General features: G+C 37.1%; 1 protein-coding gene across 3 annotated transcripts in view; it reads right to left on the bottom strand.

The window, feature by feature from the left end:
- LOC136882452 (uncharacterized) overlaps window positions 1-13,913 on the bottom strand; it is a 48,096-nt gene extending 34,183 nt beyond the window's left edge. For 2 of the 3 annotated variants that reach the window (XR_011018740.1, XR_011018739.1), the window contains exons 1-5: window positions 13,680-13,913; window positions 5,113-5,185; window positions 4,163-4,234; window positions 2,667-2,739; window positions 948-1,019 (exon numbers count right to left, since the gene is read on the bottom strand). Coding sequence is in view for 1 of the 3 variants with exons in the window: in XM_068229381.1 (XP_068085482.1) it covers window positions 4,163-4,234; window positions 5,113-5,185; window positions 13,680-13,809 (275 nt within the window). In the remaining 2 variants the exon portion in view is untranslated. The remainder of the gene's footprint in view (window positions 1-947; window positions 1,020-2,666; window positions 2,740-4,162; window positions 4,235-5,112; window positions 5,186-13,679) is intronic. The other variant, XM_068229381.1, reaches the window with a different exon arrangement.
- Between the last annotated feature and the right edge of the window lie 2,010 nt (window positions 13,914-15,923).

Below are 15,923 nucleotides of genomic sequence, written 5' to 3'. Positions count from 1 at the left end.
AGCCCCAGCATTTGCCTGGTGTGAAAATGGGAAACCACTGAAAACCATCTTCAGGGCTGCCGACAGTGGGGTTCGAACCTACTATCTCCCGAATACTGGATACTGGCTGCACTTAAGCGACTGCAGCTATCGAGCTCGGTAAAGGAAAGATGAAAAGAAAAGAAAGGATGAGGATTAGTAGAAGATTAATAAAACTGGAAGTTAAAAGAAGATAGGAAAGGATAGGATAGGGAAATAAAGGAGGAATAGTTTAGGGTGGGTTAGGTGGATGGGTTATTGGAGGTAGAAAATGTGGGTAGGAACTGTGTAAGGCATGGAAAATTGAATTCGGGTTAAGAAATTTAGCATTTTTGAAAAGAAGAATTAGCAAGTCGAATAGAATATAGGTTTTTTTAGAAATGCCATTTAAATTGAAATTAGGGTTGAAGTATTGGTCAAGGTGAATAAAGCAATTTTCAGTAGTGTTTAAAAATAAAAATACTTAAAATTATTAACAAAGAAATTTGCGTTGGCACCACCGATTCCAGGTCTGTACACTCCAAAAAAATCAAGTTACATTTTAATTTTAAAGATGAGCCCTACACCTAGAATTTCATGTTTTATATCCTTAACTTCTTCATAGCTTACAAATTTTCCTTTCATCAGTATTCACACTCCTGCTCAAATTGAATCTCTCCTGTCTTTATGATAAACACTCCAGTTCTGGGAGAAAATTTTTTGCATCCAAAATAACCTGGAAGGCTCAATGACGATGACTTTATGTTAATGAGCCTGTTTTCTCCAGATCATTTGCCTTCAAGCTATATAGTCCACATAACAGCTCTCCCTAATTCCTGACTAGGTACAAACATTTCTGACAACCAAGCATTGTTCCTCAACACTGTTACAAGAATCACAGGCCATTAACAGTCCATTTAATGAAATACAATTAGCAAGTAGGCACTCACCATAATTTTAAAACTTCATAGATCTGGAGGTTCCAAGTCCATTCCGTTGACAAATGAGGAAAGACAGCTGACCTATAACCCAAGAAATGTAAGTTAGGCTTCTCAGATATGATTTTTAAAACTCTATGTAAGGGTGCTCCACTCTATATTGCAGATGAAAGTACAGTCAAAACTGTTTGTTGCAACAACGCTTTTAACGGCGTACTGGATATAACGGCGATATCTAACGGTCTGGCCTTAATCCTATGAAAGCGCTGTATTTTAAAAATCACTTAGTATGATGAATCGTATAAAACTGGATATTTTTATCACATTTTTGGAGAAATGTATCGACTACAACGTCCAATGTTGATTTTTGTTTGTTACACGTTTGGGGACAGCTGGCAACAACAATGTAACACTTATTTTCAAACTCTTGTTTTCAGTAGATTTCAGATCAGTCTGTCCACTAAATAGTCAATGCAAGCATCACTTTGAAGATGTCGCAAAAGAAAGGAAAAGTGTTTATTATTGAAGAAAAGTCACAAATAACCTGGAGACTACAAAACGGGGAAACAAACGTCAGCGTTACGATTTCTACAATTTGGAAGCACAGAGAGAAGATCTCGCATATTAGCGACACTACTGATAAAGTTGACGCAAGTGCGATTAACAGATATAACTTGAAAATGATATTCTCTCACCCACGGGTAAATACTGCAAGTACGGAACTCGAATTATTATTATTATTTTAAGATTATGGTTATTATTATTATTATTATTTATTATTATTATTGCATTATATGTACTGTACATGCGATTCCATTCCTGACCCGGTCGAATGACTGGAAAACAGGCTATGAATTTTCATGTACATACGATATGATCGCGCTGTTTGTGAGGTTATGTCATGAAACATGCGCTGTATATAAATATTCATATGAGTTCAGTTAATGTAAATACCTGTAAATATAATTTGTAATCCATAATTGTGAAACACGCTGTATCTTCCAGAATGGTATATGTAGACGAGAACGATGGAGAATATTCTGTACATTATAATCTATGTACGAGGCACTCTAGAATTTTTGAGAAGGTATATTTTGTAATGTAGCTTTCCAGAAGCCCGGCCTGGTACATACATAAAGAGGTGGTATTGATGGTAACGACGAATTATTGTTTAGCAGGAGTTTCACTGGTGAACACGTGTTGTGGTTAACTGACATGCCGATAGTCAACTGTTTCAAGGTTGTATCTCCATGTGCAGCGATTGGCATTTTTTTCAAAATGGCGGTTTGTGATGTGAGTGTTTTGTTGTGACAGCAGTGACTAAGGTTATGTGTGTGTTTAATTTGTAAATAGATGTGAATAAATATTGTGCCAAATGACAGCATCTCGTGTGCGTCTTTGTGGATACGTTAAAGTTACATTGTCATTCCTCACTGATTATTTCATATTTTGCTGTACGTACTGTGTACAGTCCCCGCTCCACAAATCTGTACTGTACTCATTTCACTTGTGCTGGTCATTAACCATGTGAGTGTGAAGCCTTACACTACACATCTGATATTTTTAGCAACAGTTTCTGCGACTATCGCTTATAACGACCGTTAATTAACAGTCCCTTCAGAGTCATTATAACTGGTTTTGACTGTACTTCTAATTCTAGGAATGTCTTAAGAACTGTCCTCTACTTTCTTAATCTGTTATGAAACGACTTCCAATTTTGTAAGTTCTCACCTAAGAATTAAAACTTCGCCAATCTGGAGATTCCAGGTCGATTCTGCTGGCAACTGAGAGAAGAGTTGTTGACCTACAATAAACCAAAAAATATTAATTATGATTGTGGCAGTATAAAGACAGCAGTGGGAATGGATTGAAATTTAGTATTTTATTTTATTAAAAATTATTTTTTGTTGTGTAAGATTTTATTCTGCTTCGACATTTGGACTTGAAAGAAATGTTTCGATCTCATAAACCTGAATCTATCCAGATCATTTTAACTTCTGTTTTAGAAACTCTTATTTATGGGTTGTATCAAAATTATCATTAATCTGTGAATTTTAATATTTTCTGATCCAATTATTATGCGTCACTATACGCACAGTTCTGGAAGCGCATTTCCTGTTGTGTAAACAAAGACTTTTCTCGTACATTTATTACTACTGTGTCAGCAAGAAAGAAAAGACTTTTGATTGGAGAAAAAGAGAGTAAATGTAATTCGTGAATGTGAAAGTCGAAGGCGAATTCTGTATTCTAACTGGGTTTCTTTGGTGGTTGCACCATTTCCTGTTTCTTGATCTTACCTTGCTCCTTCGGTGGGAGCGAGGTTGCATCTGTGTCTTTGATCATCTGACCATCTTAGCAAGTGGTCGTGCTCGCCCTTCAGTTCCCTCGTGGGAAACCCGGTCTCAAGGTAAGCACTGTTTCTGCGTTTATTTCGGTTTACAACTTCATGAAATGCGATAATTTATCTTTTACTTACGCAGGAGTTTGCCATCGAGTTTCACGTTCACCGCTAATTTTGTCGAAATGAGTGAGCTTCTCAGCTAAGACAATATTCTACTTGTTTGGAGGCAATACCCTTTTTCTTAATGTTTGTATTATGTTGTAATTATCCCTCGGGTTTGCCTCCCGGTACTTCTGTGTCACCTTGAGCCAACACGGAAAATCTGTGTACATTACCTGAAGAGTTTTAGATAATGATGCAAGTTTACTATATTTATGTGTGTGGAATGGGATTAGCACATTTTAGTCCACATGTATCGTCGGATTAGGATTCCTATAGGTTTGAAATTAGTAATAAATTTCTTTTAGTGCACTGGGCATGTCTGCATTTCCCTTTGAAAACGTCTTTCAATTTTAAGTTTCTGATTTTGTTTCCTTTTTTTAAATAAATGTTGTAATCCAAGGGCAATTACCCTCTCCGGTTTCTATCATAGAAAAAGGCTACGTTCCATTACCTCCCAGGGTTCCATGCCACTTTCCACATCCATTATGTAGTTTTCATGTTACCTAACCTGTTTGTTTACATTACGTGCTGCGATGATTTTGTTGGATCTAAGTTTATTTACTAAGCTTTAAATTTTATTCTTTATTATTATTATTATTATTATTATTATTATTATTATTATTATTATTATGTGTACAAACAGTAGTTTCCTCAAGACTGCTACAAGAATCATAGGCCATTAACAGTCCATTTAATGAAATACAATTAGCAAGTAGGCACTCACCATAATTTTAAAACTTCATAGATCTGGAGGTTCCAAGTCCATTCCGTTGACAAATGAGGGAAGACAGCTGACCTATAACCCAAGAAATGTAAGTTAGGCTTCTCAGATATGATTTTTAAAACTCTATGTAAGGGTGCTCCACTCTATATTGCAGATGAAAGTACAGTCAAAACTGTTTGTTGCAACAACGCTTTTAACGGCGTACTGGATATAACGGCGATATCTAACGGTCTGGCCTTAATCCTATGAAAGCGCTGTATTTTAAAAATCACTTAGCATGATGAATCGTATAAAACTGGATATTTTTATCACATTTTTGGAGAAATGTATAGACTACAACGTCCAATGTTGATTTTTGTTTGTTACACGTTTGGGGTCAGCTGGCAACAACAATGTAACGCTTATTTTCAAACTCTTGTTTTCAGTAGATTTCAGATCAGTCTGTCCACTAAATAGTCAATGCAAGCATCACTTTGAAGATGTCGCAAAAGAAAGGAAAAGTGTTTATTATTGAAGAAAAGTCACAAATAACCTGGAGACTACAAAACGGGGAAACAAACGTCAGCATTACGATTTCTACAATTTGGAAGCACAGAGTGAAGATCTCGCATATTGGCGATATTACCGATAAAGTTACATTGTCTTTCCTCACTGATTATTTCATATTTTGCTGTACTTACAGTATACAGTCTCCGCTCCACAAATACTGTACTGTACTCATTTCACTTGTGCTGTTCATTAACCATGTGAGTGTGCAGCCTAACACTACACATCTGATATTTTTAGCAACAGTTTCTGCGACTATCACTTATAACGACCGTTAATTAACAGTCCCTTCAGAGTCCATATAACTGGTTTCGACTGTACTTCTAATTCTAGGAATGTCTTAAGATTCGCCCTCTACTTTCTTAATGTTTTATAAAATGACTTACAGTTTTATAAGTACTCACCTAAGAATTAAAACTTCTCCAATCTGGAGATTCCAAGTCAATTCTGCTGGCAACTGAGAGAAGAGTTCTTGACCTACAATAAACAAAGAAATATTAATTATGATAAAAAGTCCTTGTAAGGTAATTTTATACCATATATCAGACGCATTTTATTTTATTGTATCTGCCTGCTGCCATTTCTTGATGGATACAGTACTTTTGCATCCATCTCTTGGCACAGGCCAGAGTAAAGTGTAGCTTCCACTGAAGTCCCAGTCAACATCCATGGCTGTGACAATATGGAAGTTGCTGGGGTATGGGTAGTGCTGAGTAATGACATTCAGAGCACGACTAGTGCATCTGAGTGTTATGGAAGGTGCTGCTCATAGGGTCAGTCATGCTGCAATAGCACTTTCTGACCCAGTGAGGAAAGCAATGGCAAACTATTTCACTCCTCATCTTGCCTAGTATGCCTCATTTTGGTGCTGCCATTGGTTTTTGGAGTTTCCTTATAACCACATAACGTTTGGTGGTGCTATCTGAGGATCCAACCAGCCTCTGGGCTGATGACCTAACAGACAACAGACAGATGCCTTAACACGTTTGCAGCTGATGAAGACGCACATGCGTCACACTCTGCGCCAAATATTAAAGCTTGTATTTCTGCCAGTACCTTTGTAAACAATCAGACCTCTTATCCATGGACTGTTCAGCTGGGCATCAATTTAACCCTTATGCTTTGAAGGTAACAATCTACCGGTAACCAGGGTTCCTGCGAAAACTGTCATGATAATGATCCATCGTTACCGGCCTTTATTGTTACTATTTAGTTATTTATACGCCAGATAGCAGCATTTTGCACGTAATAAGAAGAGCACAGTTTTAACTCTTGTTATATTCCGCAGGACTGCCAACTGAGATTTGCTGATGATGTTGTTATTTTATCTGAGACTGCAGAAGATCTGGAGAAGTTGCTGAATGGTATGGATGGAGTCTTGGATGAGGAGTACAAGACAAAAATAAATAAGTCCAAAACAAAATTAATGGAGTGCAGTCGAACGAAATCAGGTGATGCAGGATATATTAAATTAACTAATGATGTCTTTAAGGTAGTGGCTGAATATTGTTACTTGGGTAGTAAAATCACTAATGATGGCAGAAGTAAGGAGGACATAAAATGCAGACTTGCACAAGCAAGGAAGAGCTTTCTTAAGAAAAGAAATTTGCTCACTTCGAATATTGATACAGGAATTAGAAAAATGTTTTTGAAGACATTCGTTTGAAGCATGACATTGTATGGAAGTGAAACATGGACAATAACTAGCTCAGAAAGAAAGAGAATAGAAGTTTCTGAAATGTGGTGTTACAGAAGAATGCTGAAGGTGAGATGGATAGATCGAATCACGAATGAAGAGATAATGAATAGAATTGGTAAGAGGAGATCGTTGTGGCTAAATTTGACGAGAAGAAGGGATAGAACGATAGGACACATCTTAAGACACCCAGAACTTGTGCAACTGGTTTTTGAGGGAAGTGTAGGTGGTAAGAATGGTGGAGGTAAACCAAGACCGACTCCAATCCTTAGACCTTAATGTTGCTCTCGATCGTTCAAAGATGGCAAATCGAGTAGTCGGATATGTTTGAAATTAGGGTTTGTTTGGTTTCTTGTTATCGTACGTAGTCGGTGTAATTTCATGAAAATTCACGATAAATGTTAGTTTCTTTGTAGAATATAAGTATGCGAGTGTATTTATATGAGTCAGTGGACACTTAGGATCTGTAATTATATGCAGTAATGTGAGAATTTGTTTGTTTTGATCGTGCTGTGAATCAGGTTTATGTCTAACTATGGCAATGGCTCTCATACAACTATTCTTAAGTTTTCTACGGGATAAAACATTAAGAGAGAAATAGATTAGGAATATGCATCGTGATTATTTTGAAGTCAATGACAAAACTGTAGTGTGCATACATTATTTTGAGAACCAGTCTGAGGTTAGGGAAGACTTTTCTTCAATTCTAAACGGTGAACCTATTCGTGCTTCTCGTAAAATTTTAATTTAGATAGAATGGCGTATGGCTTTTAGTGGCGGGAGTGTCCGAGGACATGTTCGGCTCACCAGGTGCAGGTCTAATACCAATATAAATGGTCCGTTATTGGACATTATAATTTTTCCAGCTAACTCATTCTTGGTTGCCAGCGTTTCGCCCTCGTGTGCTAGGGTGGGCTCATCAGTTGGTATCGATTTGATACCCATAGGCAACCTGCACGTCGTGATGAGGATGAAATGATGATGAAGACGACACATACACCCAGCCCCCGTGCCAGCGAAATTAACCAATCATGGTTAAAATTCCCGACCCTGCCGGGAATCGAACCCGGGACCCCTCTGACCAAAGGCCAGCAGACTAACCATTTAGCCAGGGAGCCGGGCATTTAGATAGAATAAAATTGATATAGTGATATTCCATCAGTGTCTATGTGCTTCAAAGTGTTGAGTAATTTAGATACAAGTGTATTTTACAATAATCTGTGCTTGCATTCGGAAATGTTAGGCTGGATCTTGGAGTATAACAAAATTTAATAGTGTGACAGATGGAGCGATCTGTACACTTTTACACAGAAGAAATAGTGACTTGGAGGGATTAGCTGGGTTTGTAACGCAGGGTTTTACACTACCAACCCCTTCCAATTCATGCCGTGGTTATCTGTTATCAAGCACACTATGCCGAATTGAAGCTCGTCCATGTGGTTAAATATCAATGTTTAGAGTCAATAGTTTTTGCACTCATGTTCTTTAATGGGTAATATCCTTAGTGTCTTTAGTGTCTGAACTTTTCATTACTAAGGTTACTATCGTTATGTGAAGTGCTGCTATGCTATATATCAACATTATGTTAGCAGTACCAAGGCCGTTCATTGGCTTAACATAGTCATTTCGGGTGCCCTCAGGTTGAGTGGCTCAGATGGTTAACACGCTGGCCTTCTCTTCCCAACGTGGCAGGTTCAATCCTGGCTCAGTCCGGTGGTATCTGAATGTGCTCAAATACGTCAGCCTCGTGTCGGTAGATTTACTGGCTCGTAAAAGAACTCCTGCAGGACTACATTCCGGCTCTTCGGCGTCTCCAAAAACTGTAGAAAAGTAGTTAGTGGGACGTTAAGCCAATAACATTATTACTTCCAGTGTACTTCCCTTTCATTGGGTGCTGAATATAAGAAATTGTCCACCACTTCAAGACTAAGGCAGCAAATTAAGTTTCATAGTTCTCATGAGAGCGAATAAATTGAGGAATTTCACATCTCAATTTATTTTGAAACATTCAAAATGATGTAATAAATATAATTTTAACAGTTTTATAATGTATTTTCATCTATCCAGAGAAGTGAAATCTAAGAGAAAACATTATCTGACTAATTGAAATTTCTAAATAATCAGCCTCCTGTTCTCTCTTCTAGTAGAATATATGTAATTCTAGTTGATTGTACGTGGTGCGTACTTGTTGGTGAAGCATTTTCATATGTGAAAAAGAGATTTCTTCCTATGATATTACATTTATCATGTGAAATTACCGCCGTTTGTATAATATGAACGTGATATTTTCGTGCTAGCCAATACCACCAGTCCGGCTACTTCGGCCGCCATGTTATTTTTATATTACAATCTGAGGATTGGAGTCGGTCTTGGGTAAACGAAGGTATGAATATCACAAGCAGATGTAGGACGCAGCAGTTGTGTAGAAATGAAAAGGTTAGCACAGGAAAGGGTGGCATGGAAAGCTGCAGCAAACTAGTCTATGGACTGATGACTCAAACAACAAATAACATGTACTTTCACCGCTATTGCATTGTAGTTTGTAGACTCCTGACTGAAAAAAAATGTATTAGCTTGATTAATAATTCGTGTAATAAAGAAATTGGAAAAATTATTACTTTTAAAAGCTATTTGTTGGTTATGTTTATTGAAAATATTAGTTATTTGGTATCACTTTATACAGTATTATTGAATGTAAAGGAGGAATAATAACCACCACCACCAAAGGAGGAATACTTTTTTTTTGTCTCTTCATTCTCTGTTTAATGTAGAAATTTGACGTCTTTTAGTTGTGTTAATTTTATTTATAAATTGTGCATCATACCCGTTTGATTTAGCTATTGATCATATGATGTTTAGTTCATTTTGAAGGTCTCTTTTGGATAACAGGATGGTGAATGCTCTATTTACCATACTATAATATGCTGCTTTTTTATGGCATTGGGGATGGAGAGAATCATTTTGGATTGTACGCAACCGTTTGAGTTTATTTTCTAAAGATACGAAGGTAATCCCAAAAATAAGGTCTCCTATTTTTTTAATAAATACATAGACCTGTTTATTTCTACAATCCGCCGGGCTGAGTGACTCAGACGGTTAAGCCGCTGGCCTTCTAACCCCAACTTGGCAGGTTCGATCCTGGCTCAGTCCGGTGGTATTTGAAGGTGCTCAAATACGACAGCCTCGTGTCGGTAGATTTACTGGCACATAAAAGAACTCCTGCGGGACTAAATTCCGGCACATCAGCGTCTCCGAAGACCGTAAAAGTAGTTAGTGGGACGTAAAGCAAATATTATTCTTATTATTATTATTATTATTATTATTATTATTATTATTATTATTATTATTATTATTATTATTATTATTTCTACAATGGTTTACATCATTTTACAGCTTGAATATTTAGCTATTTTTCTATATAATAACCATTTCGGTCGATGCATTTTTGTACACGCTGTGACAGTTTTTGGATGCCCGTGTCATACCAGCTCGCCGCAATGCTGTTCAGGAAGTTGTAAACCTTGTCGTCGGTGCTGAATCGCTTTCCAGGGGCCATAAAATCGACCAACAATACCCCTTTTCAATCCCAAAACACAGTTGTCATGACTTTACCGGCAGAATGTGTTTGCTAGTCTTGGCTTGGCACCCATTGAGAATGGAACTCTCGTTGGATGTTACCGTGAAGTGCGCGTTTATTCGATTTTTGAACTCAAAAGGTACTGAACCGATTGAAATCCATCGCCGATTGACGGAAGTGTATGGTGAGTTGTGCATGGATGACGAAACCTGGGCGTTCCACTTTACACCTGAGACCGAACAACAATCATGCCAGTGGCGGCATCCCTCTTCGCCAAAGCTGCGGAAATTCAAGCAAACACAGTCTGCCAGTAAAGTCATGACAACTGTGTTTTGGGATCAAACTTCAAAATGTTTAAGACTGTCAACTAATTCTAATGTGTTTTTAATGGATTTGTTGGCTAGAAACCTGTAATTTTTCTTTAAAAACTGTTGTATGTACTGTGAGGTTTTATATAAAGGGCTCAGTCTATAATTAATGATAGTCTCATGGGACATCCAGTGTTCTCCCCAGAAAGTTTCCTCAGCCAAGTGACAGGAATACGTAGAGGGCAGGAAATACTATGTAAAAAATGAAAATGATAAAAATTCAGTTTATACCCCTTGGGGGGGATTAACAGTGATAGGTAAACATTAACAGCAAAACTGAACTATTTCAGAGTTATTATCAAGAACAACACATAGAGTATTTTGAACTTCTAGTGTTTTACTGATCGTTCATAATCATGTAACATCAGGGCTTGCTGTGGAAGCCATACGGGTTTGTGACTTCATCCGGAATCGAGTGTTGGCACGCGATTCCACGTTAATCCAGACATCGCTCACGCACGACACTACGTTCTAGTCAAGCTAAACATTTAAACTCCGATGTAATTGATGAAATTATGCTGACAATAAATAAGATTTATAATTTTAACAAACAATTTTATTGCCGGGCTGAGTGGCTCAGATGGTTGTGGCGCTGGCTTTCTGACCCCACCTTGGCAGGTTCGATCCTGGCTCAGTCTGGTGGTATTTGAAGGTGCTCAAATACGTCAGCCTCGTGTCTGTGGATTTACTGGCACGTAAAAGAACTCCTGTGAGACTAAATTCCAATACATCGGCGTCTCCGAAAACCGTAAAGGTGGTTAATGGGACGTAAAGCCAGTAGCATTATTATTAAACAATGTTACAGTATTTACATTTTAGTTTGGAGCACCCAATGACTCATATCTACGTACTGCGTCAGCTTTGAGGATCTCGGGTTGTGCTCTAGCTTTGGGGAGTCCTGGGTTCATATTGATTAATTCAGTGGTTTCTTTGTCATTTAAAAGGAAAGTTAGACCTTTAAGCAATTGTTTTAAGCCCTCTTGAATTTTACTTGTAGGATCTTTTTTTATAATGGTGAAAGTTTTGTCAGAGAAAAAGTTTTTAGTTTTATTAATGTATTCTTCTTTACTCACGAAGACGGTTATATTTTGCAAGTAATAATCAACTTCATTTTCCGTATCAAAATATAATCACTAAGTTTTACAATATTTAAAATTCTTCCACCGTTTTGATACTTTTTTTGCCTTTTGGCAAATTTTTTTATTTGTCAACAGTACATGTTTCGTTCCTTATTTAGGAACATCCTCAGCTGTTATTGTAGCTTAGGTGAATTGCTAAGATTTTAAACACGTTAATTTGCAGGTACATTTATTCACTTAAAAACTACTAAAAATACCAATTAAATTAAATGATATTAAAAACAATGTTGGGGTTAGTGTGTTAATGATATGAGAATGGATGATTACATAGTTGGTCAGCTTAAAAACTATGTCTATTCATTTGAATAGTTGTTAAAAATTTCATTTTGTTACATTAAAATGTCTGTTTGCGGTTAAAAGTTTTAAAAATGTTTGACTTCGTAACATTGTTCAAATTATTGAATGTTTTATCTTCTGTTCCTTCCAGGTAAGTTGTTATATTTTAATTAATTAAGTTGTTTTCTTTTTAAGCTTCAAAACTGAATTAATGGTGCTGGCCTGATTTGTTTGAGAATTGGTATTATGTAGTTTAATAATATTTAATTTCTTTGTAACTTTGAACCTAACCTCGTCTTCCGCCTCTTGTTGATCGCTAGGAAGTTTGGTAATTGCTAATTCTGATTCTGTTACTGTCATAATGACGTCGTTAAGATGGGACGCATTTGGCCAGTTGTGTTTTGGTTTCCTACTCAAAATTCTGGATTCTTTCTCATTCAGTGTTACGTCAGTTAAGTTAATAACAGGTGGGTGGAAATTATGTATGGTGTCGGTGTTTGAATGTTGCACTTTGACAATACATCTTTGATTGTGAGCCGTATTTTTCAGTGTACGTCAGGGCCTCTCAAACGCCCAAAATATCACGCGTGCAAATTGAGGCGCAGAGTTCCTGTGCACAGTGCATCGGTCCCATTCAGCTCGGACCAACGCTTCATCTCTGGGCTACTCAGCTAAGCTCGGCTCAGACTTGGAGCGCAATGGAGCAAGTGAGGACGAGGGAGACAGGCGTGGTGAAAGAGAGAGAGACAGCGCTATTGCTCCAAATCGAGGAGTGGGGGTCTGCACTCTGATCAACCAAGCGAAGTCGTCTTTTGCACCGTGCACAGTGCGTGCACCTCTGAGAGGCCCTGGTCTATGTAATTTATTATCTAAAAACTATGACTTATGTTCCACAATAATTTCTAGTTTTTGGTTGAACATTGTACGAAAGAAATTCCAATGGGTTTTGGAAAGGTTTTTAGGAATGGTATTGAATAGTTGGACCCTTCTCTACCCTTTGATAGCTCCCTCCTTAGACGTCGACCTTACTACAAAATTTGAAAGTTCCATTCAGTGAAAAAGAAAACTATTAATAGAGATACTAAAGGACCCTCTACAAATCATTCATTTTCATCTACACCTGAGAACATGATTAATAATCCTCCCCCACTCCCTCTGGAGAAAAGAAGATAATAACAGCATTAACAATTAAATTTCCACCTTTTGATGTTTTAAACTCTATTGGAATTGTAACCTGACTGTATTCTGGGTCTGAATGGCCACCCTCATTGGAGCATGGATGACTTATTTCTTTAGTAATTCTCTTTATCTGAATGAGTAATTTCTACGGCTTGGGGTATTTGTCTTTGGCCCAACTCATTCCTCTTATTATTCACACAACACACCACTCTACCAACCACCACAGAAACACACAGGGTTGGCGTCAGGAAGGTGGTGGGCATACGGCCTAAAATTGAGCCACATCCACATGTTCAACAGTTCGCGACCGCGACCTCACCAAGTGTGGGGAAAGCGAAAGAACAGTGGATAACGCAACTGTCATTCACTGAAAACTACCCATCTCCACCAATAGTGAAATTTAAATGTAGGCCTATATAAAAGCCTAAATGAAATCTGACCCCTTAGGCTTTACGTAACTTATTATAATTACAGCAATATTATAACAGAGTACCTATGCTGAATCCATAGAGCTATCTCAATTGGGAGGCAGTAGTAAAATAAATTATATGCGATCTTCAATAACTTTATATCTAGGCTAAGGCCCCTTTTCTTCACCATTAAGTTTAACAGATATTTCATAGCCTACATTTTTAAACGGGAATGACAAATAAAAATAAACATCCTCGAATGACGCATTCTTAACGCTATTGCATGAATATTAATTTATTAAAATACCGAGTAATATAGTACTTACAACAGCAATTATTATTCAATGCAAGAAAGTACGACCAAATCCATAGCTGAAGCTTGATATTTCTTGAATGCACCAAGCCATCTCTCATCACACAAAGACGAATATTTCGGGTTGACAATACAAAGGACATTCACACTGCATACTCATGCCAAAGATATTAACATTATATTTACTGTAACACACGTGTGTAAACAAATTACAAGTGTTCGGAATGACTCGTAAACAAAGTAAATATTTGTAAATATGAAAACCAATGATACCAACATAATCAGATCAAAACAAACAAGCATCGACACGGGAGACTTGATGTGCCCAACAATCAATCAATCAATACTGATCTGCATTTAGGGCAGTCGCCCAGGTGGCAGATTCCCTATCTGTTGCTTTCCTAGCCTTTTCCGAAATGATTTCAAATAAATTGGAAATTTATTGAACATCTCCCTTGGTAAGTTATTCCAATCCCTAACTCCCCTTCCCATAAATGAATATTTGCCCCAGTTTGTCCTCTTGAAGTCCAACTTTATCTTCATATTGTGATCTTTCCTAAGTTTTAACGCAAGTTACGAAGTTCATCATTCCTATTGTGCATCCCCAAGTGTAAAAACTGAATCTTATTTCACATAAAAACACACATTTTCACATTTTTTAAATGTAAATACGTATTTTAAGAAAATCTATAATAAGCACATAAATCGGCAATACTTGTTGATCAATAAAATTTAAAATGCTTCTGTGTTATAAAACAATGCTCATATTTTCATTTTACAATTACGGTATTGTTTTTAACAGTGTATTTAACATAATGTATCTGAATGTTTCGGCTATTTATGGACTTCCCTCCATAAGTTCTAAAACTTGCTGGTCACTGGCTACGTCGTTACATTTAGACAGCGATTTGATTTGCTGCACAAGATGTTTCTTTGCATGATGTAATTCCAACTCTTTATGAGTCAACCCTCTCGGGTTTTGTTTATAGAATATCAGCGAAAGGCAATCACGGAGAGATAAGGTGACGTAATTCCGTTACGACATGGGAGGTGGATAAATTAGTGTCTAATGGCAAAAAAGTCTTCGTAAAATCACCCTCAAGAATTGATTTCTTTAAAGAGAAAAACCTGCATATTGCGCTTCCCCCTCTTCCTATTGTTACGCGGTGGGGTACCTGGCTTATCCCTGTGGTATACCGGTACTACGCAGACAATTTCGAAAGTTTTGCATCCGTTGTGAATGTGCTAGATAAAAACGACGCGTCGTCAATTGAGATTCTTCAAGAGATACTAAAAGACAGCTCTTTGAAAAATGATTTGGCGTTTATATCTGCCAATCTAAGCTTCTTGTGTAAAACTATAGACATACTTGAAAAATCCACTAACCTGTTGTCCGAAACAGTGACGGAAGTGCGCGCTATTGAAAATAAATTAGATTCACTCCCGGCTTCGCAGGTACAGGGACTGTTAAAGGTCAAATATCAAAATTTGTTCAGGAAAAACAGAGGATTTCAAACAATGTGCCAAATTTCTAATGTATTAGAGGGTGCTCATGTTGGCGAAATTGATGGCGTTATTGTTGGAGACATTCCTCTCTTTAACTATGCTCGTCTGACTTCCTGTGATGTGGAGCGATCGTTTTCGCAGTATAAGGCGTTCTTTATAGATAATCGGCATGCATTTGTGATGGACAATTTGGAGATGACCTTTGTTGTTCACTGCAATTCTCAGACTACTTCTAGCAACTAATATTCCAGCGTGTGATGGGTGAGTACGAACTGGTACTATTTTTTCAAAGATGATAGGTTGCTTTTGCCATATTTAAACAAAACATTACCTTTAAAAATTTAACCATTCATAATATCTACTCTGGCATATCAAAAATTAATATACCATACAGCACGTTTCAATACACAGACATCATTTTGCCGTAAGGAGCACGTTTGGTAGCACCATATTCTAATACAAAACATTATACTTACTTCTTGAGCGCGACTAGTTATGTGATATTTAAAGGAAAATAATTTCAATTTTTTATCACATATTTTAAAGTTTTTCAGCACATAAAAAATAAACTTTTTTCACATTTTTACCACATAAAAATCCGCTCCTAGTGATGATGATCATAAGTTATGAATTTCATTATGGTCCATATTGACAATTGATCACTATCAAAAGGTAGGAAGGGTCCACCTATTCAATACTCTTAGTTTGTATATTATCTCATAAAACTGGAACTAGTTTCGACCCCATATAC

This window comes from Anabrus simplex, chromosome 10 (assembly GCF_040414725.1).
Source record: "Anabrus simplex isolate iqAnaSimp1 chromosome 10, ASM4041472v1, whole genome shotgun sequence".
In the NCBI taxonomy this organism is placed as follows: Eukaryota; Metazoa; Arthropoda; class Insecta; order Orthoptera; family Tettigoniidae; genus Anabrus; species Anabrus simplex.
This window is presented reverse-complemented; position numbering and strand designations above follow the sequence as displayed.